We start from the raw sequence: 26,605 nt of genomic DNA on the forward strand, positions 1-26,605 counted from the left end.
CGCGATCGCACGCTGCGGACGTCGCAGAGCCGCGACGTTCTTGCGGGTCAGGGCGCGGCACCATACGGGAGCCCCGTATAGTGCCATCGACCGCACCACCCCCATGTAGAGGCGGCGCGCCACCTGATCGGGACCCCCGACGTTTGGAAGCAGCCGGCTCAGAGAGCCGGCCGTCGCCATCAGTCGAGGGCCCAACTTCTCAAAGTGAGCGCGGAAGTTCCACCGACTATCCAGTTCGAGGCCGAGGTACCGAAGACCGGTCACCCCAACCCCGACGCGGACGCCTCCGATCACGAGGTGGGCACCCACAGGCGGCGCTCGTCCCGGCCCGTGAAAAAGCAGGGCCTGGGTTTTATCGAGCGCCACCTCGAGCCCCAACCGTCGGATCCTAGTGACGACGTGTGCCACGCCTGCGCACGCCAGACGGGCAGACTCCCGGTAGTCCCTCCCCGGAGCCACGACCAACGTGTCGTCGGCGTAACATATTACGCTCAGCCCGGGGAGGGGACCCCGAATGACGCCCCGCAGGACCCAGTCGTAGCCGATGTTCCACAGCAGGGGGCCCAGGACAGACCCCTGCGGAACACCGCGCTCGACGGGGAAGCGGTACATCGTCCCACCGTGTCCGATGCACTGGATCGACCTGCCCTCGAGGTAGGAGCCGATCAGTCGGCGGAGGTATGCGGGGACGCCGTGATACTCCAGCGCCCCCGCGATCACCGACCAGGGCAGGGTGTTGAAGGCGTTCCTTACATCTAAGGATAACGCCATCGCCACCCCGCCCCGGGATACGGCTTCGTCCGGCGAAGGGGGCCTAAGAAGACGACGTGCAAGCTGCTCTGCACGCGTTTTATGCATGAGCATCCGGGTGATGGAAGGCCGGCTATCCTCAACCCACGCTGGTTCTGACCCAGCGGGGTATTCCGTAGGATAGACCATTCTAACCGGCGCCATCTAGGCGGGCTTCGGATAGCCTGCCGACCGAGAGGGCTGGTGGTCGTGGCGCCGACGACCGCCAGTCCGGCGTCCCGAGGGGGAGGGTGACGGGAGAGATGTGCTCCGCACTAAACGCTTCACTTTCCCCCCTTTGCCTTTTCAGGAGTTTTGTCTCATGCGAGGTTTGGACGTTGGTTGTTGAGAGACAGGAGGTTTTAGTCGGTTCGACTCCGACATGCCCCGCCCTTCATCCCCAGTGAAGGGCGGAAGTCCGGCGATTTCCTCCTGACAAAAAAAAAAAAAAAAAAGGTGTACGCACACAGTAATGAAGAAGCGAGCAACCGTATTCCGCGTGTCCAACGAGGTCATTTTCCATCCTCGCTCATGGTATGGTTGGGAGTTTCTTATTGGCGCTTAACAGAGGTACATTTTTGTGAGAAAGGTGTAAAAACGAATGCAGTTGTGTGTCAAAATACAGTCCTGACGAACCTTGTGGTACCTGTTTCTCATACCATGTTCAATAACAGGCACTGGGTACTCCAACAAGATTCGGCGCCAGTTCATAGAGCGAAGAGCACACAATACTGGCTGGCGGCGCGTGAAATCGACTTCATCCGGCACGAAGACTGGCCCTCCTCCAGTCCAGATTTGAATCCATTAGATTACAAGATATGGCAACACTTGGAGGAAAAGGCGTGCTCAAAGCCTCATCCCAATTTGGAGCCACTCAAGACTTCCTTGATTAAGGCAGCCGCCGATATTGACATGGACCTCGTTCGTGCTGCGATAGACGACTGGCCACGCAGATTGAAGGCCTGTATTCAAAATCACGGAGGTCATTTTGAATAAACTTTAGTGTCATAAGAATCTATGTTTTGTTAAGTTCATTTTGGTATATGAATGGTTACATAATGAATAAACTTGTTTCAATTATTTTACATTAAACATGTGACAGAATTTATGACCTGACTAGGTATATAAAAATGAATTGCTGTTCGTTAGTCTCGCTAAAACTCGAGAACGGCTGGATCGATTTGGCTAATTTGTGTCTGGAATTATTTGTGGAGGTCCAGAGAAGGTTTACAAGGCTAGATAAATATGAAAATGTTCGGAATCAAATAAAAATAACAATTTTGTTTTTCCTTTGATGTTGTGGCGAGTGGGCAAGTCAACTCGCACATCTCAACACAGCACAGAAATTATCACGTCGAGATCTTCCCTTTGTCGTTTAAGCATTTCCAAGCTGATGATCCCGCGTCGGACGGATTCCTTTTGTTTGTTTTAAGTTTATTTTATACGTTATCGATTGAGGCACTACGAAGTCTGCCGGGTCAGCTAGTAAAAAAATAAAAACACAACCCTGAAAACCTACACAGGCCCCCCTTAAAACGAAGTTACTATATTGTGGAACCACAAAAACTCTCCCTACTGTAGTCGTAGAGAGCTATATTTTGCTGATTAATTTTAATACTATTTACTTGTATTTTCATCGATATGTTTCGGCTCCAATGTATCGATACCGCAAAATTAATTTAATTTTCTACGAATTCCGATCCACTATGCGTTATATTGAATTGCCAAATGCATAGTAATTATTCCTTGAAAATTGGTATAAATTATTTTATTTCAGATGTAGTAATTTTATGTAATATAGTTTAAAATACGTGTGAAGTATTTTGGTTCGAAATCAAAGCTCCATGTATTTTCGTTTTTTATTTCAAAGGGCTGTCAGAGGCAGTTCATTTGTCCTCTGGCGAAATTTTCAACAAATTTCCAAGTGGTTTTGGTGTACAAAAACCCTGCGTTCAAATCCCGCATTCAGATACCGTTTGTATAATGAAATACGTACTGAACATATCTTCACGCATGACTTCGGTTTGAGGGAATAACGTTATGTGTATAATAAAAATCAAACCGGCAAAAAAATTCGTAAGGCTTTGGAATGAGCTTCTCTCCGCACTGTGTGTTGAGGGCTATGCTAGTCTTTCTTCACATGGAGAGTAGTCAGCGGTAGCCGACGACTTGATTGTGCTTCTAGCATTGCTGTCGTCCAAGAGTGAGAGTAACCACTCACCATCAACCAGGTGGGCAGTACATCCGCCTGTCTATTATTATTAAGAAAATTCGACTTATATTAAACCACTAAACACCAAGTGGGTTATGATCTGGTTCCGTATAGAGCTTAAGCATATGATAAAGAAAAAAGCTTCCTAAATTACTTAATTATAGTAAAGTCATTACGTTTGAATTTGTTTGTTTTTAAACATATTTATTGAAAGAACAAAAATTGTTTGTCGCCACTCAGTCTCCAATATGTCGTACGTTGGTTGCCTTGCCTTTTAGAACGGAACGCATCGGAATACATCGTCGCAGTCCGGGTGACGGTGTCTGAGTTCTTCTTTTTTCTTTGTCATATGAAAACAAACTACGTTGTTTGCTCCTGTTTTATGCAAGATATTTTCGAAACCAAAAGATCAGCGCAATTGGGAGATGCAGTTTTGACAGTTCCGATTTTCTCGAATACCGGGATTCAAACAAGTGATTCGCTCATGATTTTCGCACAAATTAGTTATCAGGAGAAGTGTCACGGAACGTAACTTTTGTGATCTGAGTCTGGCAACACGATCTTAAGAAAAAAACATTTGTCAAAAAGATGTGAAGCGAACCGATTGTAGTTTTTTAGTTTTACTTAAGTTAATATTGTAAATGTGCTAAATACACGGTCATACGGAAGAAAATGTCCTATTGATCGATAACAAGTATTTTCTCTCAAGATCCGTCACAAGAAGTATTCCAAAAAATTGCCCACTTTTTACTTCTCTCAAACGTATCAGTTCAGTTCACGTTGCCGGTTTTTACGTAGGAATTTTTAGTCCGCGCTGCCGTTGTTCGAGAAGGTTCAAAGAAGGGGCAAGTTTTAAAAACCCCATATTTCCATTTAGGTAAACTTATTGAAATATGAACCAAAAAATAATAATAAGTTTTTTTTGTTCCTTACAAAGTTCCTTATGGGACGATGCGGAGGGGTACCCTAACCGGAAAAAAACGTCCGTAACGTAAGATTTTTTCTATTTAGTTTGTTACCAACAGATGTCGCAAATTCAACAATTCCTGAATTGCGGTGACGAGATGTTACACAGTTGATAGACGTTCTCGTATTTCTCTTGCTAAATCATACTTAACAGGCGTAGAGGGATACCGTGATCATGCAGGCGGTTCCACCAGGGCGAGGCTGCTTGCGATTATTTTAAATTTTACCAATAAAAAATCATAATAAAAAGTGTAAGTAAGTATACCCGAATAATAATTTTCTTTAAACCTCGAATAGAACTTAAAATTAATATTTTCATAATAAGGAACTTCGTTCCTATCCGGTGTCCCACGACACCACGCATCTTTTTTTTTTAAGTTCCCGTGTTTCTTTGTCATTGATTACCTCAATACAGCTTTCTAACAAGCTTTGACATGTTATAAAAAAAGCTGAATTACAATAGGATCGGATGACGTACTCAACCCGCGAACAGTGAGGCATCAATTAGTAAGGCTCAGCGCTAATCCTAGCAGAACGAGTGCCAAATAACTAGAGCAAGAAAACCTTCTCGCTGGGATTATTCGTGAGAATTCGTTTTAATTACGGGCATTATCTGTGTTCATTCGTACGCCTCTTAAAAGATTATCTTGAGTTTTTATTGCTTGAATTTTTCGTTTTCGCGTTGGAATTAAAATTGCAATTAGCATTTAACATCGAGTAAACCATAAGTTCTGATCTATAGTATCTAGTGGAAATAAAATAAAATAAAGTATTCCGAATTTGTATTGATATTAGAATATTTAGTTTGTAACGGTTGACAATTCAACAACAAGTCAACGCAGCATCAATCGCGTTTGAGTGGCAATCGCTTGGCAGGAGAAGACCTGGTCGCCCTGTACACACTTGGCGGTGCACCGTAGAGAGTGAGATGAGGACTGCCAATGTGACTTGGAGTGATGTCAAGGAGCAAGCGCAAGACAGGGTAAAGTGGAGACAACTTGTGAGGGCCCTATGTACCAGCGGGGTACCCTAGGGCTACAAGAAACTGAACACAGACAGTACTGAAAGGATGAAATAATTCAATGAAAATTCCTTGCATTTATGTCAACTAGGTACTTTAAAAGAAACGTTAACTACATCATTCTATTATGTACAGACAGCGCCCGTGATCATAAGTACTGAATTTTGGGTCTTCTAATGGTAATCGTCCAACTACGCCCAAAACACCGTTTTGAGACATTAAATCGAAGTTTCTGAGATTGCTTGCAAAACTGTATCTAATTCAGAATTGTGATTATCGTAGTTTGTTATGTTGTAATTATATGAGAGTTATTATTGTCAGTGTATTGTCTTATCAATAAATTACTGACGTGTTACTGAGGGATATTGAATTTCGTTTTGTATCGTTGTATATAATTATTATATTTTGTTGCACTTTCATGGGCTCGAAATATGTATATCATTATAGCACGGTGAATTTTAACTATTGTGCCGCGGCACTATCACCAAAGTCTTAAAGTATACCACGAAATTTTGTGTTCAACATTATTATCACATTGTTTTCAACGGTGTATTTTATAGGTAAGTAAAAAACGTAACGTGACAGGTTCTACAGAGTTCACTCGACATCTCTCGTCTCCTTACTAATTATCGAAACGCTGCCTAAAGAATTTCAATTGAAATAATGGTGGGATGTAGAGCCATTTTGCAGATTTCTGCCGCAAAGCAGTTACACATTCCAGTTTGAAAGGCAGGACAGCCGTTTTTAGTACAATCGGAAGTATTATAATCAGAGCTAATATGGTAATATGGGCTACGAGATATATCTTGTGATGTCTCCGAAAACAACACATTACGATTACGTTGTTATGTCTGGTCAATATTGACGATATAATTGTCGCTTGTGAAGTATTTCAGAATTGTACTTGTATGATAAATGGCAAACAAACACCAACGTTTTCCATTTGTAATCAAACGGACTAATGAAAAAGTAAAATAGACTTAATAAAAAAGTAAAAAAAGTAAATTACCATTTCATATTCACGGTTTCTTTATTGGCAGCGTATTTACGCAACCTATACCTATACCTCGCGAATAAAGAGCTATTACTGTATAGAAATTATTTTCGAAAATTCTTTATACTTTTCATCCATTTTTCATAATAAGCCAATTTCGTTTTCTGGCTTACAACGTTACATTCAGAAAGTTAAACCGGATTTGGAATGCTTTGAATTGATGCCAGCACCTTTAAATAAGCGTGAGAGGTTATCGCCGTACCTATCCCGAAATATTTATGAACGAATATTTCTTGACGATTACTTTGGGTTATCCATAATGCATATCGTGATAGTGTAGCGAATATATGAAAACGTTTGAACAGTGGCATAAATATGACTTGATATCTATTCGTATCGATTGAAGACTATTCCAGAGTTCAGACTACGAGGGCAGGAACTTACTTATAATAAGAACGGATAGGATTTATTATATTGCAAAACATACAATCGTTGGTGAGACTCAGTGCTCTGGAAATTTCATAATCGAAGGAGTCAAGCAACTAGCTTTGAAATAAACGGCAATCTCTCATTCATAAAACATTTCATCTAGTCTTTCATCTCAGATTTCTGTGTGCATGGGTTGTGTTACCGAAGAACACACAGGATTTCAAATTAATAAATACCTAGAAACATTATCAAGCACTCTATAATTTCTATAGCAATACAAGCAGTAAATATTAAAATTTAATTTCTCCTGCGCGTTGTAACGACATCTTGAAGGCAGTTCGCAAGCGACAGATAAGCGATAAAGCATAACAAATTTATTGCTCGGGCCATGAATATTCAGCGTGAAGCGAACACCTGGCGCTACCACTATCCGTTTACAACTTAGATGTTTATTTTCGCATTTACGAGCTCAGCTGCTATGTTTAGTGCTTTTTTTACGAGCAACCCGAATCGCTTTTGAGCGGTCTCTGGTACGAACTGGGAGATGTTTCTCCTATTGATAAACGGGATTTTTTGGTATGCTCTTTCACAATTTGGATGAATGACTTCAGAGTGAATATTTGGAAGTTCTAATTATAATACAATTACCAGTTAAAACTAATAAATACCTCAAGGTGTTGGTTATGGCTGGTTCATGTTGGTTAGTAATTGGGGTTCATAGAAATTGGACTGTGAGCGCCATCTTATGACGCAACACTTTTTTTTTTCGATCTGTCTCAATTTCTTTGGGAAAAATATTTTGCGACCAATCAAATTGAAACACGTGGCGAGTTTCTTTATCTCTGCACTATCTCTGACGTTCACGAGCTACTGTCGCTCACTCACCATCCGATGTGGTGTTTCCTCGTCTTCCGACGAAGCCCACATAAATTTATGAAACTTTATAAAATTCAGAAAAATCACTTTTAAAACTGAGGGAAATACACAAAATTTTTAGAAATTACAAAGAATTTCTATCAAGCTATCTAAAATCTTAAAATGAAACTAATCCTGAAACTGAATGAATAGTGGTTTTTATTTTAGATAAAATTTTTGTAGAATTTATGATCAAGATAACAGGTAGCTTTGTACATAGAAACAATAATTACACATTTAGGTAAAATATAAGTGTTGATTGCGAAAAAAGTGGCAAAAATTGTCGTGTTTAATTTTGACTTTATTGATCAGCATAAAACTTAATTTTGTTTTATAGCTTTTTCAATTTCTTCATCAGTCATGTATAAATAGACTGGAGCTACACTCAGGTGACCACCAGCGATTCTCCAAGCGGTCCCGGATTCGGCATTCTTGAATATGTGCACAGCTGCTTTGCCGACAACATCGGGTTTCTGCCAAACGGCATCTTTGACGACTTTTTTATAATCTTCTAACTGATCATCCCAAACCGTTTGCTTTGCAGTCATCGCAGTGTAAGTCAGTTCTGGACATAGAGCCACAATCCTAATCCCTGTTCTTTTGAAGTTGTATGGGTGTCCTAATGACTTGGAGAAAGCTAGACTCGCGTGCTTTGATGAGACGTAGGAAACCATGAACGGAGTTATTCTGTAACCTGACCTGGACGCGGTATTTATAATAGTTCCACCAGGACCACCTTTGTCGTTTCTCGCGTATTCTCTGAATTTTAGTGACCATTCAATCGGTGCAACGCTGTTGGTCAATATCATTTCTCTTGGTTGGTCTTCATCAAGTATTCCAGCATTATTGACTAACACGTGTATCGGCCCATGTTTTTTAATTATTCCATCCCACAGTTGAAGATCTTTCGTAACATCGCATGGTATAAAAATAGTCTTACCTCTCCCATATTTACATTTTAGAGTTTCAGCTGCTCTTACTCCGTTAGTCACATTTTTATCTAAGATTATAATTAGATTGACTCCATTAGCTAAGAAATTATCAGCTATAGCGTATCCTATACCTCTAGCTGCCCCGGTCACGATAACATTTTTACCTTTTAGATCCTTGTCACTGATTGAATTGGCCCTAACCGAAAGTATTACTAGGCAAAATAGAAACGTTAACTCTACAGCCATAACTGTTGTGGTATAAAATTTTTATTCGATTGGCTTTTCATTTATGAAGCATAAATATATATTGTGTGTAGAAAGATAGGTGATTTGCAATAAACGAAAGTTAGGGTGGGGTTGAGACGCCGAGTGCGGGAGCGGGGCGTGTAGAGATTTGGCACATTTGATAAATAATGTTGCTGTGTCAATAGTTATAGAATTACCATAAAATAAGAGACTGGACGGTTAACGTTTTTTGAGGCCGCTTTAGCCGATGTCAACAACAGCAACGAAATTATGAGAACTCATATTATATATCTTATGAGAGTAATATGCTATGGCTACTTGGGGAGTTTTCTGATTAAGTGAGTATTAAAACCAGTTTTGTTGTAGGTTTTTAAGTTCACAATACATATAATTTAATAGATTTGATAATCAGTTTCTGCACTATGTAAGGGATTATATAGTCGTCTGATGTCATTATGTCAATTGTACATAAACAAAGATGTGCCTTTATTTGTATGTAAATTAACTGCTGTTTAAAATAACTTTAATTATTTGCTTCGCTAATCACTGACAGTTGCAACCCAACTTAAAACGTATTAATGCATTTTTATTTCTAAATTATTATTATCGGTGTTAATATGTTAGTAAGCATGAAAACAATATATAAAAATACGTACCTACGATATATACTTAACCAAGTGGCAATCGTAAGATGGGAGTGAAGTTGCTATTTTTATTTTATTGCTTAGATGGGTGGACGAACTCACAGCCCACCTGGTGTTAAGTGGTTACTGGAGCCCATAGACATCTACAACGTAAATGTGCCACCCACCTTAGGATATAAGTTCTAAGGTCTCAGTATATTTAAAACGGCTGCCTCACCCTTCAAACCGAAACGCATTACTGCTTCACGGCAGAAATAGGCAGGGTGGTGGTACTTACCCGTGCGGACACACAAGAGGTCCTACCACCAACAATTTTTTTTATGTTGTACAGTAAAAAAAACAGATCATCGTAAAAAAAAACTGACCTATTCGCTGGTAGCCTAAGGGGCAAATTCAGCTATGCCCGAACGGTAAGTTGAGCTTACGGGTTCCACTTGAGAGAATTTCTTAATACTAGCCCCAAAAAGAGCAGTCTTTCGCAGAATCTACCACCGGCTCATAATCGCGAACCACTCTGAAGATCTCGTGAGAAACTCAGTGGGTACAAAAATGTTTGGTGGATGTCGAAAAATATAGTGTGAAAGAACGCTGCGTCTTATAAGATGTACCAAGGTCGATAACCGTGAGACATTATAATGAACAGGATCGGAAACATTAAATTTGAAAGTGTAGCAAATTTCCACTGATTGTTTTTTTTTCCGTTCCGTAACTTATAGCTCGAGCGAGGGGTGCTATTACCGTTTCTTATTTTCAGTTTATTTTTGGAACGAAGTTCCTTATGGGACGATGCGGAGGGGTACCCCAACCGGGAAAAAACGCCCGTAACGTAAGATTTTTTCTATTTAGTTTGTTATCAACAGATGTCGCTGTACGTAAATTCAACAATTCCTGAATCGCGGTGACGACATGTTACGCAGTTGATAGACGTTCTCGTATTTCTTTTGCTAAATCATACGTACCTGGCGTAGGGATACCGTGATCATGCCGGCGGTTCCCCCAGGGCGAGGTTGACTCTTGCGATTATATTAATTTTTATCAATAAAAAAATCATAATAAAAAATGTATATTATAATACCCGAATATTAATTTCTTTATACCTCGAATAGAACTTAAAATTAACATTTTTATAATAAGGAACTTCGTTCCTATCCGGTGTCTCACGACACCACACATCTTTCTTTTTCTTTTTTTCGAATTCATTCATTTATATTGCCTATCACTGGTAGGGAAACAGCATCGCTCATTGATATCGGCAATTTTAGGAGCACAGTCAAATCACTGTTTACCATAGTACTGTCTAATCTATATATTCATCGTATAACATAATTAATTTAATTTATTTGTTTTGTATTTGCTTTTATTTTGGTGCACTCTATTCTATTCTACTCATTTCTTAAAATTCAGTCTACTGTACTGTTTACAATATACTTAGATTTTTTTTCAATTTCTTCATGATTCATTTTTGTTTGTTAATTTAATTGTCCCAAAGTCAATTCAGCTCTTGTTTTATCTATGTAACTATGTATATATGTGACTATGTATCTATGTAACTTACACGTATTAATTATTTTTAAACGAGTCCGAAGCTTTATTAAGAAATACATAATTAATTTAGCTTACATTTTGATTCTTAGGAAAATAATATACGTTTTATTTGGACAAAACCAAAAATTCCACATTCTCGAGAAAAAAATACACATCCCGGGAATATTTGTTTTAATTAGTTTTTATTACGTATAAAATTCAATATTTCGATTTCTTCTTCAGTATATCAATAATAAACTGGAGGTATACTGACTTTACCGTCACGTATATTCCAAATATGTACCGTTGCTTTACCGAAAGGATCAGGTTTCTGCTAAACTCCTTTCTTAATTAATTTCTCAGTATATTCTAGTTGATAATTTTGAACTGTTTGTTTTGCTGTCATCGCAGTTTGGGTCAAATCTGTACATATGGCCAATGCTCTGATTCCTGTTCTATTGAAGTTATATGAATGTCCCAAAGACTTCGAGAATGCTAATATCAAGTTCTTTGATGCCCCGTAGGAAAATTGCATTATTCTGTATCCTATACGAGAAGCCGTGAGGATTGTTCCACAATGACCCCCTTTTCGTCTCACGCGTATTCTGTGAGTTTTAATAACCATTCAATCGGTGCATCACTGTTGATCTATATCATTTCCCTTCGTTTGTTTTCATCAGCCATTCCAGCATTGTTAATTAGCACATGTATCGGTCCATTTTTGTCAAATTGGCATGTCGTGTATCATGTCCCACAGCTGAAGATCTTTCGTAACATCACATGGTATAAAAATAACTTTACGTCTTCTACGTCCCTATCCAGGATTATAAGATTGACTCTATTAGCTAGGAAATTATCAGCTATAGCGTATCTTATACAATTTAGCCTTGTCTTACACTTAACAAATAAAATATGTTTGTTGGAGAGGAATAATATGTTAGTTATAACCATGAAATAATAAAATATACATTGTACATTGTATGTGTTTCTTTGAATATTTTTTTGATTCGTCCATGGCCTGATAGTTAACATGGATGGTGGCCTCATGGTCAGGGCCCTTTTGACGTAGGGCGTAACTTTTGTAAATAATTATTTATTAACCAATCTGCCAGACAATCTTCCCGATAAAGATAATTAAACTAAACTCGGGTAATTATATCTTAATGATTTATATCAGGAGGTGATCTTACTATAAAATTAACTAAACAAGTTACAGCGATGCAAAAAAAAATCCTTGTTCCTCATGAATTGGATTAGTTTCCTTCGACACATATTCTTGATCTTCTTTGGGTAGAGTATAATCTCAGCAAGAAGTAAGTATCCTTTACTGTGTTAGGTACAGAAGTTATATAGTATCTGAAGAAGGGCTTCTTTCTCTTCCTAACAATACTTGCAGACCTAACTTAGATGTCGAAACCTAGTTTATACTTTTGCAACTTACATTTTTCCATTAGGGTCATCATAAGGTGTGTAAGTTCTGTTAGTACGGCATACGGCCTAGTTGACTTAAACAGCTTATGTTGTTCATGGACGTCTGCTTACCGTGAAAATTTTACCTTTCACCTGGTAAGTTCCTTATGAATAGAGACAAAAAAGAGCTACTTGGTCTGGGAATGTAGCTGATGAGGCTAGAAAAGCCCCAGCAATGTACACATACCAGAAAAAATATGAAGGTAGTTACAAAAAATCGGCTGCTAGTCATTGAATTGTAAACCTAAGCATTCAACATTATCGCATATACTTTTGTGGCAGGATATTTTGAGTTATTAAATATATAGGCTTGTTACATGTTTGATCATTTCAATTAAACTGTATATACTTTATGTGAGAAAAGAAAACAGTAATATGAATCCTAAAATTATCTTACAACTTGTTTGAATTTTATAAAAAAAGAAAGAAAAATAACGCATCACGGGATTATTTGTTTTATTGATTTTTTTTAACGCAGAACTACATGTATAAAGCCTTTTCAATTTCTTCATCTGTCAAATATTGATAGGCCGGAGCTAAGGTGTGTTTACCCCCAGAAATTCTCCAAGCGGTGCCGGAATCAGCAATCTTGAATATTTGGACGACTGCTTTGCCGACTTCATCTGGTTCCTGCCAAACGGCATCCTTGATTACTTTTTTATAATCTTCCAATTGATCACCCCAAACTGTTTGCTTTGCAGTCATCGCAGTGTGGGTCAGTTCTGGACATAGAGCCACAATCCTGATTCCTGTTCTTTTGAAGTTATATGGGTGTCCTAAAGACTTACTGAATGTTGAACTAGCGTACTTGGATGAACTGTAAGAAACCATGAATGGGGTTATTCTGTAACCTGACCTAGACGCGGTGTTTATAATAGTTCCGCCATGACCGCCTTTGTCTTTTCTCGCGTATTCTCTGAATTTCAATGACCATTCAATCGGTGCAATGCTATTTGTCAGTATCATTTTTCTGGGTTGGGCCTCATCAAGTATTCCAGCATTGTTTACCAACACGTCTATTGGCCCATATAGATCAATTATTACATCCAACAGAAGAAGATCTTTCGTAACATCACACGGTATAAAAATAACTTTATCTCTTCCATGTTTACATTTCAGAGTTTCTGCTGCACTTACTCCGTTAGTAGCATTTTTATCCAGAATAATTATTAGATTGACTCCATTAGCTAGGAAATTATCTGCAATAGCATATCCTATACCTCTAGCTGCCCCAGTCACGATGACATTTTTGCCCTTTAGATCTTTATCACTGATTGTATTGGCGTTAACTGAAAATAGTATCAAGAAAAGTAGTAACATAGCTTTGCAAGCCATGACCGCGCTAGTAGAAGAATAATCTACAATTGGGTCTTCATAAATCGAAACAGTTGTTTAAATACAAAAAAAAAATAGCATTGATAACAAGAAATACCTGTAACTCATTTGTTCAAATTCTTTTTTTAATCGTATAATGACTGGTATTGTTGACCCAGTTTAAAGTTAATAAATGTAAATTATTGTTTGCTTGTGCTGAATTAAGAACGAGAATAAAATGTTGACAGTTGGAGTGGTCGATGTGGAATTTAATTTTTAAATTAAATTAGTCAATTTAATTTTTGTATTAAACTAATTCCTTATCTAGTGTAAATTCAGTTTGTTTAGGTTACAATAACTTTGATAACAGTAAAAAACTCGGAAGTAAGTTTGTTGAGTTAGTAGGGTGTCTTTTGATGGTAATTAAAGTCGGTGTTTTTATTGTAGTCTTGCTTTTTCCAGATCCTAGGCAATCACACTTCTGTTTTACGGATAGAATAGCTCATAAACTTTTATAACAGCAGAATAATAATAAAATAGAAAATTTGAAGAGTTCGGGATATAATAGGTGTGTGAAATCCTGTGGCCACGGATTGACTTCGGGGTGGACATCACAACTCCAAAATAATTGTGTGTGTATTTAATTTTAGAACATTCTTTGGCACGTGGGACCATTGCATCGCTTATTTATCCGAGAAACTATAGTTAGCTCTGCTCAAAGATTCGATTTTTTTATTTTATTGCTTAGATGAGTGGACGAGCTCACAGCCCAACTGGTGTGAAGTGATTACCGAAGCCCATAAACATGAATCACAGCTTGAATATTGCCACCCACCTTGAGACATGTGTTTGGAGTCTTTACTGTGTACGTCGTCCGCTCAAATATTTCAAACGTATGACTGCTTCAATAATGTGATATTTAGCCTTTTCCATTTTGAAAAAAAAAATAGAATATGATAAATAAAATTCCAACGAGCCCATTAATCCGTTCCATTAGGTGCTCCATTAGTAAATTCTGAAACGCAATTGCCCAAGTATTCGCATTTCGCATTCGTAATTCGTCTAAGTCCACAATTATCCTATTTCCATTCATGGACGGATTGCCGTTTCGTTTTTATTGGCAATTGCCTGCTGTACCCTAATTTTCTTTCTTTAACGATGTTCTCGATTTTCTCTAAATATAAACTGAATTTGTTAAATTCATTTTGTAAGTTTTGATATTGAAAGTGTCACGTCCAAAAATTAATTATTTGGATAATGTGATGATCCGAAGATATCTCAGCAATTTCAACTTTTTATTTGTACCTGTTTACGATTATTTTTGCTTTCGAGCGATTCCTGGACACGAGGTCAAAATCTCAACTGAATTGTGAACTGCTTCTCTAAATAAAAAATGAAAAGCTACTTTTGGATATACTAGATGATTCTACGTTAAGATTTATCACTCTTTTGTCATTATGTCAGTCCAATGTTATAACATCAGTGGTCGTATAGGGGTTAAAGTATGAAATTGCCGTTTTATTGTAATAGGTAGTTCGAATTGACATAGAACCTTCATGGTTTGAGATATTTTGATTAAATAAATAATACGTTAAATGAAAAAAAAAACGAATTTAGATTTTTCAGTTCTGTTATCTCTATTCTCCTTTAGTTCTGAGTTGCTGGTCTCATAAATCTCAACCAAGAAGCCCCTGGTTCAGTTTCAATAGTAGGTATATTCCATTCATGTCTAAAAGTTTTCTAGCCTCCAAGTCACTTTTAGTCTACCATAAGCACTAAGTGCATCAGGTGCTAAATTGTTTACTAAGTAAATCTATAGTATAGTGTCACTCTATTTCGGTATCTTTCATTCAAATGTTTACTTTTATGTTTATTTTTCTGTTATTACCTTTAATTCAGCTTGAGATTATCTCCTTCTGTGATTGTCATAAATCGGCCAGTATTATAAATTCACTCGGTGATTTTGTGGCATATTTTCGAAGTTGGAGGTTATAAATTCATTTTGTTAATATGCTGAATCAGACAGAAAGTATTAAAATCGACTTTATCAACAAAGTTGTCTAAATATACACTTAGAATGTTATAGTATGTACATGGAAGTCTTACATGAGTTTCCGAAAAAATATCTTTTTTAATCTGTTAACAAAATTTTAAATTATTTCCTAATATTCCAAACCTAAATAATATTCGTTATTTATGCAATAGATGTTTCATAAAGGCTATCCAAATGTTCTTTAGATTTTTTTATTTGTCTTTAAGCATTAAGTCAAGCGCGCAACACAATCTTCAACTTAATTATCCCTCTGACTTCGATGTAACATTGGGACATTGGAAACTTTTATTAACTTATTTGTCTCAATCTCTTACATTGTTGATCGGATTAGCCGCTTCAGTTGTCTTAGTGAGTTTTTTGGTCTACAGTCTATAATATATTTCTATAATAATTGGAAAATACAATGCTTTACGAAATTATATTCATAATAAATCTTTATTGTTTTACCGTGAATATTAGGCAAATAATGCAAAATGAAGTGTTAAGTTAGGTAGTAATCTAATAAGGCCTTTTAAAAATATATATATCGGAAGGTAAGCGACCAATCTTCTTGAATCAATGAGATCTCTATATAAGGGTGGTGCGGTCCATGGTGCTGTATGATGCACCGGTTGGGTACTACGCCCTGATCCGCGAAAACGCCGTTAGGGCGATCAGATACCTCACCGTTTCTTTCGAGATGGCTTGAGTGCTTGTTGGGGTCCCACTCCGATACAGCCGTGTCCCATGAGTATCTAGATCGCCCGGAAGGTAGTGAGTTCTAGGTTGCGATTCACCCAGTCTGAAAGGACCGGGCGAATCGCCTTGAAGCCTCTGTCGGCTGGATGTCTGGTTACAGTATTGCCCATGGTCGGGGTAGCCCCCTAACCCCATCCTAGTTCGCAGCAGGGTATCGGACGGTTATACAACCTTAAATTCCATTTCATAGGTTCGCGGTCCGCTCCCAATCACCCATTCCCAAATACCTCGCGCACGCCCTAGGAACGAGAATCTCCTAACAGGTTTGAGCTCCAACCCCAAGACTTTCTTGAAATACTTATACATTCAGATGACAAATTAATTAAAATGCTTACTTATTTACGACAGAAAAAGGTAATAGCGGGATCCATATTTGCCCAACGTGCCCTTCTTTAAGTCAGGATGATAATAATATTGCTGGATTTTGGGGATGGTCGCTGGGGTAGTCGAACCGATTGAATGCCTCCTGGCGCTTACAAATTTTTGGGGATTAAAATTGAATATATGAAGATAATAGAGATATGAAGATGATCGAAGAAAATATTCGTAAAGTTAACCTTTAATAGCAAAGCGCAATAAATATAACACAAATTTATTGTTAAATTAGTAAATATTCAAAATCGGGGATCGGGTTATAGTGTATTTAGGTTTGATGCACTACTGTGACACTATAATAGCCACGACTTCACCTTGATCATGTATTACCATAACGCCATAAGCGTCATGTAGACAGTGGTGATTTACTTACTTACACATCTGATTCTTTTATCTAACAGACCAAATTGATAATTTACAGAACCAAAAATGGGACAAACTCTAGGAAATCCAGTGAATAATCCAAACAGCAAACACCTAGATGGTAAACGATTTCGAAGTGAAAGTAATTTGAGAACAAAACTTCGGCGGCTAAGTCGGAAAGCCATCGCGTTTACATAATAAGATCTCAGTTTTAATTGACTTTACGTTTCCACGGACATTCTGAAACGGTCGGAATTAACTTGGAGAGGTTTTGAAGTGGATCTAATTACTTTAGGAATTTGTATGATTTTCTATAGATGTTTTGTGTTTTTTGAGGTAAATAATTTCGTGAATACTTCAATGTTGTGTCACTGGCAGATAGAGCTTGGTTGCTAAGGATATTTTTTTTATTCTTGTAGATTTCTAGCCAAGGTCAAGATCCTCATGGTGTTAAGTTAACTTCCAAACTTAATTGGACTGTGACTAAGCCTTTACGCACATTAAATATGGGAGGTTGGTATAAATTACTGATAAACAAGGAAAAACTAGGCTCAGCTTACAATTGTGCTAGTACAATCTTTAATTCAACATTCACGGGCATCAAAATAAGAGATTCTGCTATAGTATGGGCGTTAGAAAGATACGAGATAAGTACATAACGTTCTTGACCCTCGAGTACTTAGCACCAAAATCCTAAACACAATCTCAAATATGACAAGACTTACAAAAGCAGATTGTGGCTTGACTCTGCTCCTGGCCTTGCTGACGTCTATGAGTGATGATAACCATTCACCATCAGGCGAGCTCTGGTGAACAAGTAAAGAAAAACAATAGATTTCGATTCTAGAAAACCTAAAAATCGATAATGAAAGTAAACACGAATGATTTCTATATAATGATAGAAATATATTTTAAATATCGGAATGAGCATTTCCCGTCAACACGTTTTTATAAATACTTATTAATGTCGGGTATTTAAATGAATTTATGTTCCCACCTTATGGTTCGGTTTTATAACTACATCAGGTTTTTCGTTTAAAACGTATCGGCAATCCAAAAGGTCGTATGTCGAAATTATTCCGCAATCAATAATGATGTGTATTCTATTGAACTTGATTAATTTCTTTCATTGTTCCGAAGTTTCACTAATGACGTTTTCGCATTTACGATTTTATTTATCGCTTAACAATACGGTTTCTTTTAATTCGCGATAAAGTTCCGAAGTGACTAAAAAGCGGTTAGCTCGACCTCGAGATATTCAGTTAATTATAAAAAATATCAATAAAATAACATCATTACGTTATCAGAGACACATACCGTATCATTTTTATTGTCTTCAGAGGCATATGAGCATACGACTAGTACATTCACTCACGAATATTACGTGGCGATAAACATTCCCGTCGAAATGGTAGTGGAACCGCATTGTGCAGTAGCTTAGTTCAGCAGTTGATAATCGACTCGAAATTCAATTGCGTGATTGTGATAAGGGGTTTTTTTTTTTTATTGCGTAGATGGGTGGACGAGCTCACAGCCCACCCGGTGTTAAGTGGTTACTGGAGCCCATGGAAATCTACAACGTAAATGCGCCACCCACCTTGAGATATAAGTTCTAAGGTCTCAGTATAGTTACCACGGCTGCCCCGCCCTTTAAACCGAAACGCATTACTGCTTCACGGCAGAAATAGGCAGGGTGGTAGTACCGATCCGCGCGGACTCACAAGAGGTCTTAACACCAGGATTACTCGCATGATGACACAAAGAGAACTAAAGTCCCTTCGTAGTCCCATGGGTTCAAGATCTGGTACTAAGTGGTCTGGGCCGGTGCGTAGTAGTCATCGAGGCCCACAGAAATCACAACAGAAATGCCGCCGATCCAAGTCTCAATTGCATCATATAACGGCTGTCTCAATACGCAATTCGGAACTGGCTTCGCGACAAAACTAGGCAGGAACGCGGTATCAATCCGTGCGGTTTTGCAATACCACCTACCGCCACTTCTTTTACTACTCCATTTCTATTAGCTTGGTAATTCAAAACGATAAAGTCTAATAATGGCGTTGTATTTTAATATGTTTTTATTTTATCATCGTGACAATTGTCTATGAAGGCATGTTTGGTAAGTTTTACTTAGGAAAATCACTATTTCTTATACAGGACTTGAGCTTTGGCAGATACGTTTCGACCATGCGTCTCGCTTACTGGAGGGGCTGGGCTATAGAAACAATAGGGCTTGAATTAAAAATACATTGTATGCGAAAAATATATATTTATTTCTTTAACACGTCATGATTAATTCTCAAGCCAACATATTATGCAGAGGATACTAGACTTATTGTGGTAAAGAATTATACTAACGAATTTTACCCAACTAAATATATATAAAAAAAAAATGTCATTGTCGTGGTTCGACAGATAGATTAATTGAGAAACTGTTGGTAAGTGATGGAACCACCAGACGTCATAGCGTAAATGGTACCATCTGTTTTGGAGTCGAAGTCCAAGTATCAAAATATGTTAAAAGTTTTCCTACCCTCAAAAGTAGAAGATTTTATTTCTCGCGGCAATAGCCAACATGATAATGATTATTAATTTATTTTTATTGCTTAGATGGGCGGACGAGCTCACAGCCCACTTGGTGTTAAGTGGTTACTGGAGCCCATAGACATTTACAAAATAAATGCGCCTCCCACCTTGAGATATAAGTTCTAAGGTCTCAGTATAGTTACAACGGCTGCCCCGCCCTTCAAACCGAAACGCATTAATTACTGCTTCACGGCAGAGTTAGGCGGTGTGGTGGTACCTACCCGTGCGGACTCACATGAGGTCCTACCACCAGTAAAATCTATCTATTAATGCATCTATCTATTGATGCACACTATTTGCGTTCCAATGAATTTTAGTTTTATTATCAGAGAATAAAACAATGTGTATTAGAACGTGTCATTTTAGATCACTCGATTTAGTTTTTAGGTTTTGAATTCGGTGGCAGCAAATAAATTGTGCTTCAACAAATAATAACCTCAATAGTTAATAGCTATGTTCATGATACCTATTTTTATCATGACGATTAAAACTCCAGATGTGTTGTTTTGATAAAAAACAACAAATATCCGCAACATTTGAAATTTCGCCTTAAACACTAGTACATAAGATACTTATTTCCTATTATTGAGAGATATTTACATTAAAAAATGACAATGTTCAGTCGAAGTGTCAATGGACTTATGAGTAAATGCGTTTGCAGTGACATAATCCTGTGAAATAAATTAAAAAAAATTTTTTGAATTAAATACATAGTAGGATTTTTCGTCATAGTGATTCGTTTTTGATTAGATTTGTTAATAATCTCGTAGATATACATATAATGGGCATACAACAATACACACACAACTGAGCGAATGAACTCACTGCCCAGCTGATGTAAAGTGACTACTGGCGCCTATGGACATCAATATTAATTACTATCCTAAGCCACCAGTTAGTTATAATAGTATTCTCAAGAATAGTATAGTAATGGAGTAGTGGAGCTTAATATCCTTTGGCCCGCGGCCTGCGCCGAACATCTGCAGATCGCCAAGTCCCAAATACCACGCACGCCCCCTAAGCGCGGGGACCTCGTAGGAAGTTTGGCCCCTGCCCATGAAAAAAGGAGTGGTGGAGTCTAAATACTTCAATTATCAGCTGGTGTCAAAAGACGCATGATTGAAGTCTTATTGGTATAACTGTTCATAGCATTGGTAACCAAACCTGATGGTAATACTTAACGATTTCCAGTAGGTCAGTGGGCATGTTTTGAGCGGGCTAAGTTGAGCTCTTTTTTAGGAGCATCTCAATATACAGTATTTGACGTTGTAAGCTTCATCCCCACAACGAATTCATTACAGAAGTTTTATTGATGACGTCAATAAAACCGTTAACAATTATGTATACACTTATAACACAATGAACGACATAATGAAATAAATAAAATTTACCTTCTCCCGCTTAAAGCTAGTGCTACAATACAAACAAATTAAATAAATCTTCGCATGAAAATAATATAAACGCATGAACTTGAGTACTGGATTACAAAAATCACTAATACTATTATAAATTAATCTAATTGATAATATAACTGCTTAACGTTTGAATATTATCACCTCGCTCTAACCTATGATCCGTTTGAAGCACACTATATCGTAGGGCTTGGTTAAATAGGGTGGGTATATACACGTAATTACAAACATTATTGAGCGCCTTTATCACAACTTGTTGCCCTCAACATAATCGGGTAGATGGATGCAACAGCGGAATTTCCTGCAATGGGATAATTAACTCTAGTGTGGTGCAAAATCTAAACAATTATAATGCACGTGTTCGTTTTCAACATTTTTTTTTTGAGCGTTCAGTTGTCAACAACGGAGGGCACAGGCACTCAGTACAGCGGCTGTCAATGGAGGCTCCAGTCCATTGGTAAGTCCCTGGATGTGGAACGCGAATGGAGCGACGGCGGCGCGTTGGGTGCGCCGCGGGCCGCATGTCAGTAATCCAAAGATTCTTCGTCAGGAGACCGCTTTCGGCAGCAAAGACGCCAGGTTGCTCCTAGCGCACATATAGCCAAAACACTGGCCAGTCCTGCACCTAGAGCAGGAGCAGTCCACTCTCCACTTCCTGTACTTCTCGCCCTGGCACACAACTCTGGAGATTCGTCGTTCATTTTTCCTAAAGGAAGTCCAGCTAGAGCATCAAGGTAGCCCAATCTTCTCAAACTGTCCTCAGAGTACGCTTCTTTAGCTCGTTTTTCTTCGGCGGTCCAGAATTTCTTTTCAGACGTTGTAATGTTCGGACAATTAACAACGCCATTGCAAATCAGTCTTGCTGGAATACATAAGGCCTCGTCTCCAGGGCAAATAAAATCGCACCCTTGACCTGAATCCGTAGGCTTCATTCCTTCACCGGTTAATCGAGATGTCATTAGTGATCCATCTGAGTTTTTAGGTAAATGATACAGACCCGTCCAAGCAATTTTGAACGAAGCTCGTGCTGGAGAGGCACTCCCGATAAAAACAATCCGGATAGACCTCGTTTTCTCTTTTTCCATCACTAATGGATCATCTAAAGACTCAAACCCAAGTTCTCCAGCAGACAGAATAGGTAATTTTTCGGTCTCCGAAACATTACCGCCGCAGACCGATAGATATGGTTCTATTCTTCCAGGTAGATATATTTGAATGTTACCATCCTCGCAATGTCTCGAAGAAAATTTGATACTGTCGAAATGTAACCAAATATCTCTTTTTTCCTCAACCTCTAAATCCCAAATACATTGAATACGTTTTGGTGGTTCAGTGTAACCGAGTGCTTCTAAATGAGGATAAACTATTTCTCCATCAGACGCTGCAATCAGAACCGCAGGACCACAAAGAGGTCCATGAACGAATTCGTATCTAGCTTCAAAGAGAGGTGAGGGATTTTTGAAGTAAGAAGCAGCTGCATGGGCATTATCGACAATCAACTGCAAGTTGAGAGATTCTCCTGAAGAGACTACTCTATAAGGCCTCGCTCTTGAGACGGTATTTGCGTGTTTCGCGCAAAGACAAGAGCCGAGTGAGCGTTGGACAGCAAGATGTAACGGAAGAGGAGTAGTGCTGATTCCTATGGAACTATTAGCCGATTTTCCTTTTAGCCCTGGTTCCCAAATTATAAGCTTATCAGCCCTATCTTCATAGCAGTTTTGACAGGAAACTGGCGTGTAAGGATGCTCCTAGAAAAACAACAGAATGAGGACTCGCACCTTGTTATTAAAAAAATCTAAATTATTAATTTGACTTATTTATTTAGGTACCTTAAAATTGACGCTTAATATTGTTAATATGACTCTTGCGAAGATCCTTTTGTCTGTCACAAATCTGTACAAGCAATGGACGTCTTCGCCGGGCGGAGCCTGCTTGTAGACCAGAGTGTTTAAAGGAGATCGTAATCGGCCAGCTCTCTGTTTCCACGAAGCTATGACTTCATCACAAGCCGTACCGGGGACAGGTTCTCCGAATCGTGTATTATTAAAGAAGTCGTAGTGAGCCCAGTAGTATAAAGAAGAGCTGAAAAAGAACAAGTTGGTCAAAATTGATTTTAGCAAAACTAATATCCTTGGCTTACACAGTGAACTTTAGTCTGACATAAATTAATACGAAATTTATTTTGGCAATGTCAACACTTATATTGAAGCTTCGAAAATTGAAAGGGAAATCTGGATTATTTATCAGAACTAATATAAAGTAATTAAAAGAATTTTTACTTTTGTAATTATTATATTCATTTTATGATTTCTGAGTTCTCAAATGTAGTGTTATTTATTTATATAAATATATATTATAGTTTTTTTATATTATTATGAATGTATATGCAATGAAAAAGAAATATATATTTATTATGAATTTTAAGAATTAATTAGTAGATAAAAAATTATGCAGAGAATCGACTAAGAACAACTTAGTTTCTAATTTCAATTATATCTATGACTTGCGAAATCCGTATATATTTCATTCTACTAGTACATATAACATAATGTGATGAATACGAAAGTACTACTGTTTGTTCCTTAGGTTTTCACCTCTACACCACTCAACCGATATTGAAGAAACTCGCTACGAAAATAGTTTGAACCCTGAGAAAGAATATAGTTCACCTTTTATAGCCCCTGTTGAGTCTCCCCCAATTGGTCTCCACGCAGGAGGCTCTTATTAAAATAAAGTGCTCACCCGCTGTAGCTGCCAGTTTTGCTTTCAAATCTGACAAACATCGCGTTCCCGGTGGAAACGAAGTCATGTTTCTCCATAGGCCTACTGAAGGTGTCGCAAAAAGTCTTGATGATGCGGGCGTCGTCCGGTCTGGGAGCATCGTAGAGTGTCAGCGACTCTCCACAGTCACCAGTCCAGGGTACTATTGGAGACTCTATTCGGTTGATGCGGAAGCTGTAGACAATTTTGGTAATTAAGCTATATTATATTTATTTTGACTAAATTAAGGAAGGAATGAAGGTTAAGAGACCTTTTGATGCCTTTTTATATATTTTTTTCTCATTTGTTATTGCTTAGCTGGGTGGACACGAGCTCACAGCCCATATGGTGTTAAGTAGCTACCGGAGCCCATAGACAACTACAACGTAAATGCCGCCACCCACTTTGAGATATGAGATATGAGGTCTCAGTATAGTAACAAAGGCTGCCCCACCCTTGAAGCCGAAACACATCCAGTGATTACACAAATTATAATTTTGCGGGTTTGATTTTTATTACACGGCGTTATTCCTTCACCGTGGAAGTCAGCTGTGAACATCTACGTATTTATTAGAAAAATTGGTACCTGCCTGCGGAATTCGAACACCTTTGCATCGCCCGATACAAATATACCGGATGTCTTATCTTTTAAAGGATCTATTCTAGATACGCGCGGGCGGGTAAGTGAGTCCATGGGCCCAACCTGAAAGACTACAAAGACACCAGCCCTACAAGAAAGGCTAACCCTAGCCCTAGCGAGAGTAGTACTTCGCAGAATCTACCATCAGTTCGTAATCGCAACCCACTGAGAGAATCCGGTGCAAGACTCCGTGGGTTTGTATCTATGGGTTTTTTTAATACATAGTAATACAAATTAACGGCCGTCTGGTGTAGTGGTAAGTGACATGGTCACTACACAAGGGGGTCGCGGGTTCGAATCCCGCCAAGGGAGGATATTTGTATGATAAATATAAAAATGTCTTTTCCAGGGTTATGGATGTATATTAAATATATGTATGTGTATAATAAAAATCTTACATTTATTTTCGTTATCTGGTAACTGTAACACAAGTTCTTTACGAACTTACCATGGGACCAGTTAACGTGGCGTGATTGTTAGTAAATATTTATTATTTATTATTATTTATTATAGTATTGAGACGTAGAACTAATGTGTTCACAATGAGTTCAGTAGTGAAATAAAAAGATTCAATATACCTGCACCGACTGATTCTGGTACAATCTCCTCACTTGATAACATTTTCGTTAGGGCGCGGTGACAATAAGTTCACAAAAACAGTTGCGTAATTGTATTTGCTTTCTTACCTGGGAAAGTACAGCCTCACAACCTGTCCAGGGAACCCTTGCATCAGGTAGGTACATGAGGTATGAGGAGGGTACCAATGCGCAACGGACAGGAAAATTCCTTCCGTGTCACCAGACTTTTTCAAAGATTCAGCGGTGAGCAGCCAATCACAAGTTCCTACTCTGGATCCTGGGGCTTCGACGTGTCCAGGCCAGTTGCCGACGTTAAAATGGAAACCAGTATTTAGCAGAGGCCCTGTTTCAAAAATAGCTTTTGTACGTAATTTGGTGGACATATGGTTAAATGGAAACACCGTGTTGACTTTTTGAGGCACCAGTTCACACAGATTATGCAACCAAAATCTTCTTTCTAGTGATTTTTAGACTTTACATCCATTATTATCATGCTATTGCAAACCATTGTTTATAGTTTAACAGAAATTTTCATGCAGGATAAGAATGCCGCTTCAAGCATCTGAGATATTATGATCGGAATGGTATTTATTTGCGAGGAGCGGGATGCGTTCAACCGTGGAATTCTAGAATTCTTCGATTCCGCCGTCTAGGAAATTGCGAGGCGGAAAATGCGGCGAATGTGAAGTTTGAAATCTTTTAAGCCATACGTAAATAGAAATACGGGCGATTGAATTAGTTAAGTAATACTTTCATTATATTAAATAACCAACTTAAAGCAGCTTTAGGTAAGTTTTATTAAATTAATTGGTGCATGATCATGCAAGTTAATCAGTAGTAAGCGGGTAGATACCCAACCATATTAGCTTGGAATATGCCTGAACTTGAGTAATTAAGATAAGAACTAGGTTCCTTAGGAATAGGGTTGTTAAATAGGAAAAGAGGACTTACTTACACCCGTGACTTTACCAATTACAACTATTATCATGAAGATGCTCTGAGTAAAATTTGATATCTGACCAAATATTAATATTGATATCTGAAACCAAACATTACCTGCAGGTGAGCTGACGAATTCCACGAACAGATCTTGAGAAGTTCCGATGATTGAGTAAGGAAACTTGCCCATGCCGCAGAATGTACCAATCGCGGCTGCTGACTCGTCTTTACCATCGTAAATGCGAATGTAATCGTAAGGGCAATTTTCCGAACCTAAAAAAAAAAAGCTTTAATTTACTGTGGGGGGTTTTTTATTTGGGAATATGTTTGAAAAGCTCACGAGTCGCTTGATGGGGAGCGGTTTTTAGTCCAACATGGCTAGATAGACGATATCATCATCATCATCCAATCCGAGGTACGAAGTTGAAATTATTTGCATTTCAATAATTAATTAAATAACCTAATCCGCTATTGAGACCAGAGTGCGTAATTGCTTTGCAAAAATACAGTGCTTAAACATATAATAACTAAATAACTGGGAACAAATAACGCACGGTCATCCGGCCCTAAATTAATTCTTTAGTTGTGTTATGGGCATCAGAGATTGATATACATGGTTATGTACGTTTTTTTACATATATACATAATACACAGCCAGACGAAGACAAAAAAAGCATGTTCATCACACGAATGTTTACCAGATAT

At 38.3% G+C, this 26,605-nt stretch overlaps 3 protein-coding genes across 3 annotated transcripts in view; all 3 read right to left on the reverse strand.

The window, feature by feature from the left end:
- Positions 1–7,646: 7,646 nt before the first annotated feature.
- LOC101737635 (15-hydroxyprostaglandin dehydrogenase [NAD(+)]) lies at positions 7,647–8,504 on the reverse strand. The gene has a single exon (XM_004927204.3). It carries the CDS (start codon positions 8,502–8,504, stop codon positions 7,647–7,649), a length of 858 nt encoding a protein of 285 aa, XP_004927261.1.
- Positions 8,505–12,622: 4,118 nt separating this feature from the next.
- LOC101737773 (15-hydroxyprostaglandin dehydrogenase [NAD(+)]) lies at positions 12,623–13,477 on the reverse strand. Its single transcript, XM_004927205.4, has one exon. The coding sequence runs from the start codon at positions 13,475–13,477 to the stop codon at positions 12,623–12,625; it is 855 nt and encodes a 284-aa protein (XP_004927262.3).
- A 5,760-nt stretch (positions 13,478–19,237) lies between these two features.
- LOC101737910 (uncharacterized) overlaps positions 19,238–26,605 on the reverse strand; it is a 102,858-nt gene continuing 95,490 nt past the window's right edge. Inside the window, exons 8-12 of the mRNA XM_062673454.1 lie at positions 26,018–26,173; positions 25,070–25,304; positions 23,726–23,938; positions 22,813–23,065; positions 19,238–22,731 (exon numbers count right to left, since the gene is read on the reverse strand). Coding sequence (XP_062529438.1) covers positions 21,508–22,731; positions 22,813–23,065; positions 23,726–23,938; positions 25,070–25,304; positions 26,018–26,173 — 2,081 coding nt within the window. The 3' untranslated portion in view covers positions 19,238–21,507. The remainder of the gene's footprint in view (positions 22,732–22,812; positions 23,066–23,725; positions 23,939–25,069; positions 25,305–26,017; positions 26,174–26,605) is intronic.

The sequence above is a fragment of the Bombyx mori genome, chromosome 17 (genome assembly GCF_030269925.1).
Source record: "Bombyx mori chromosome 17, ASM3026992v2".
Taxonomy (NCBI): domain Eukaryota; kingdom Metazoa; phylum Arthropoda; class Insecta; order Lepidoptera; family Bombycidae; genus Bombyx; species Bombyx mori.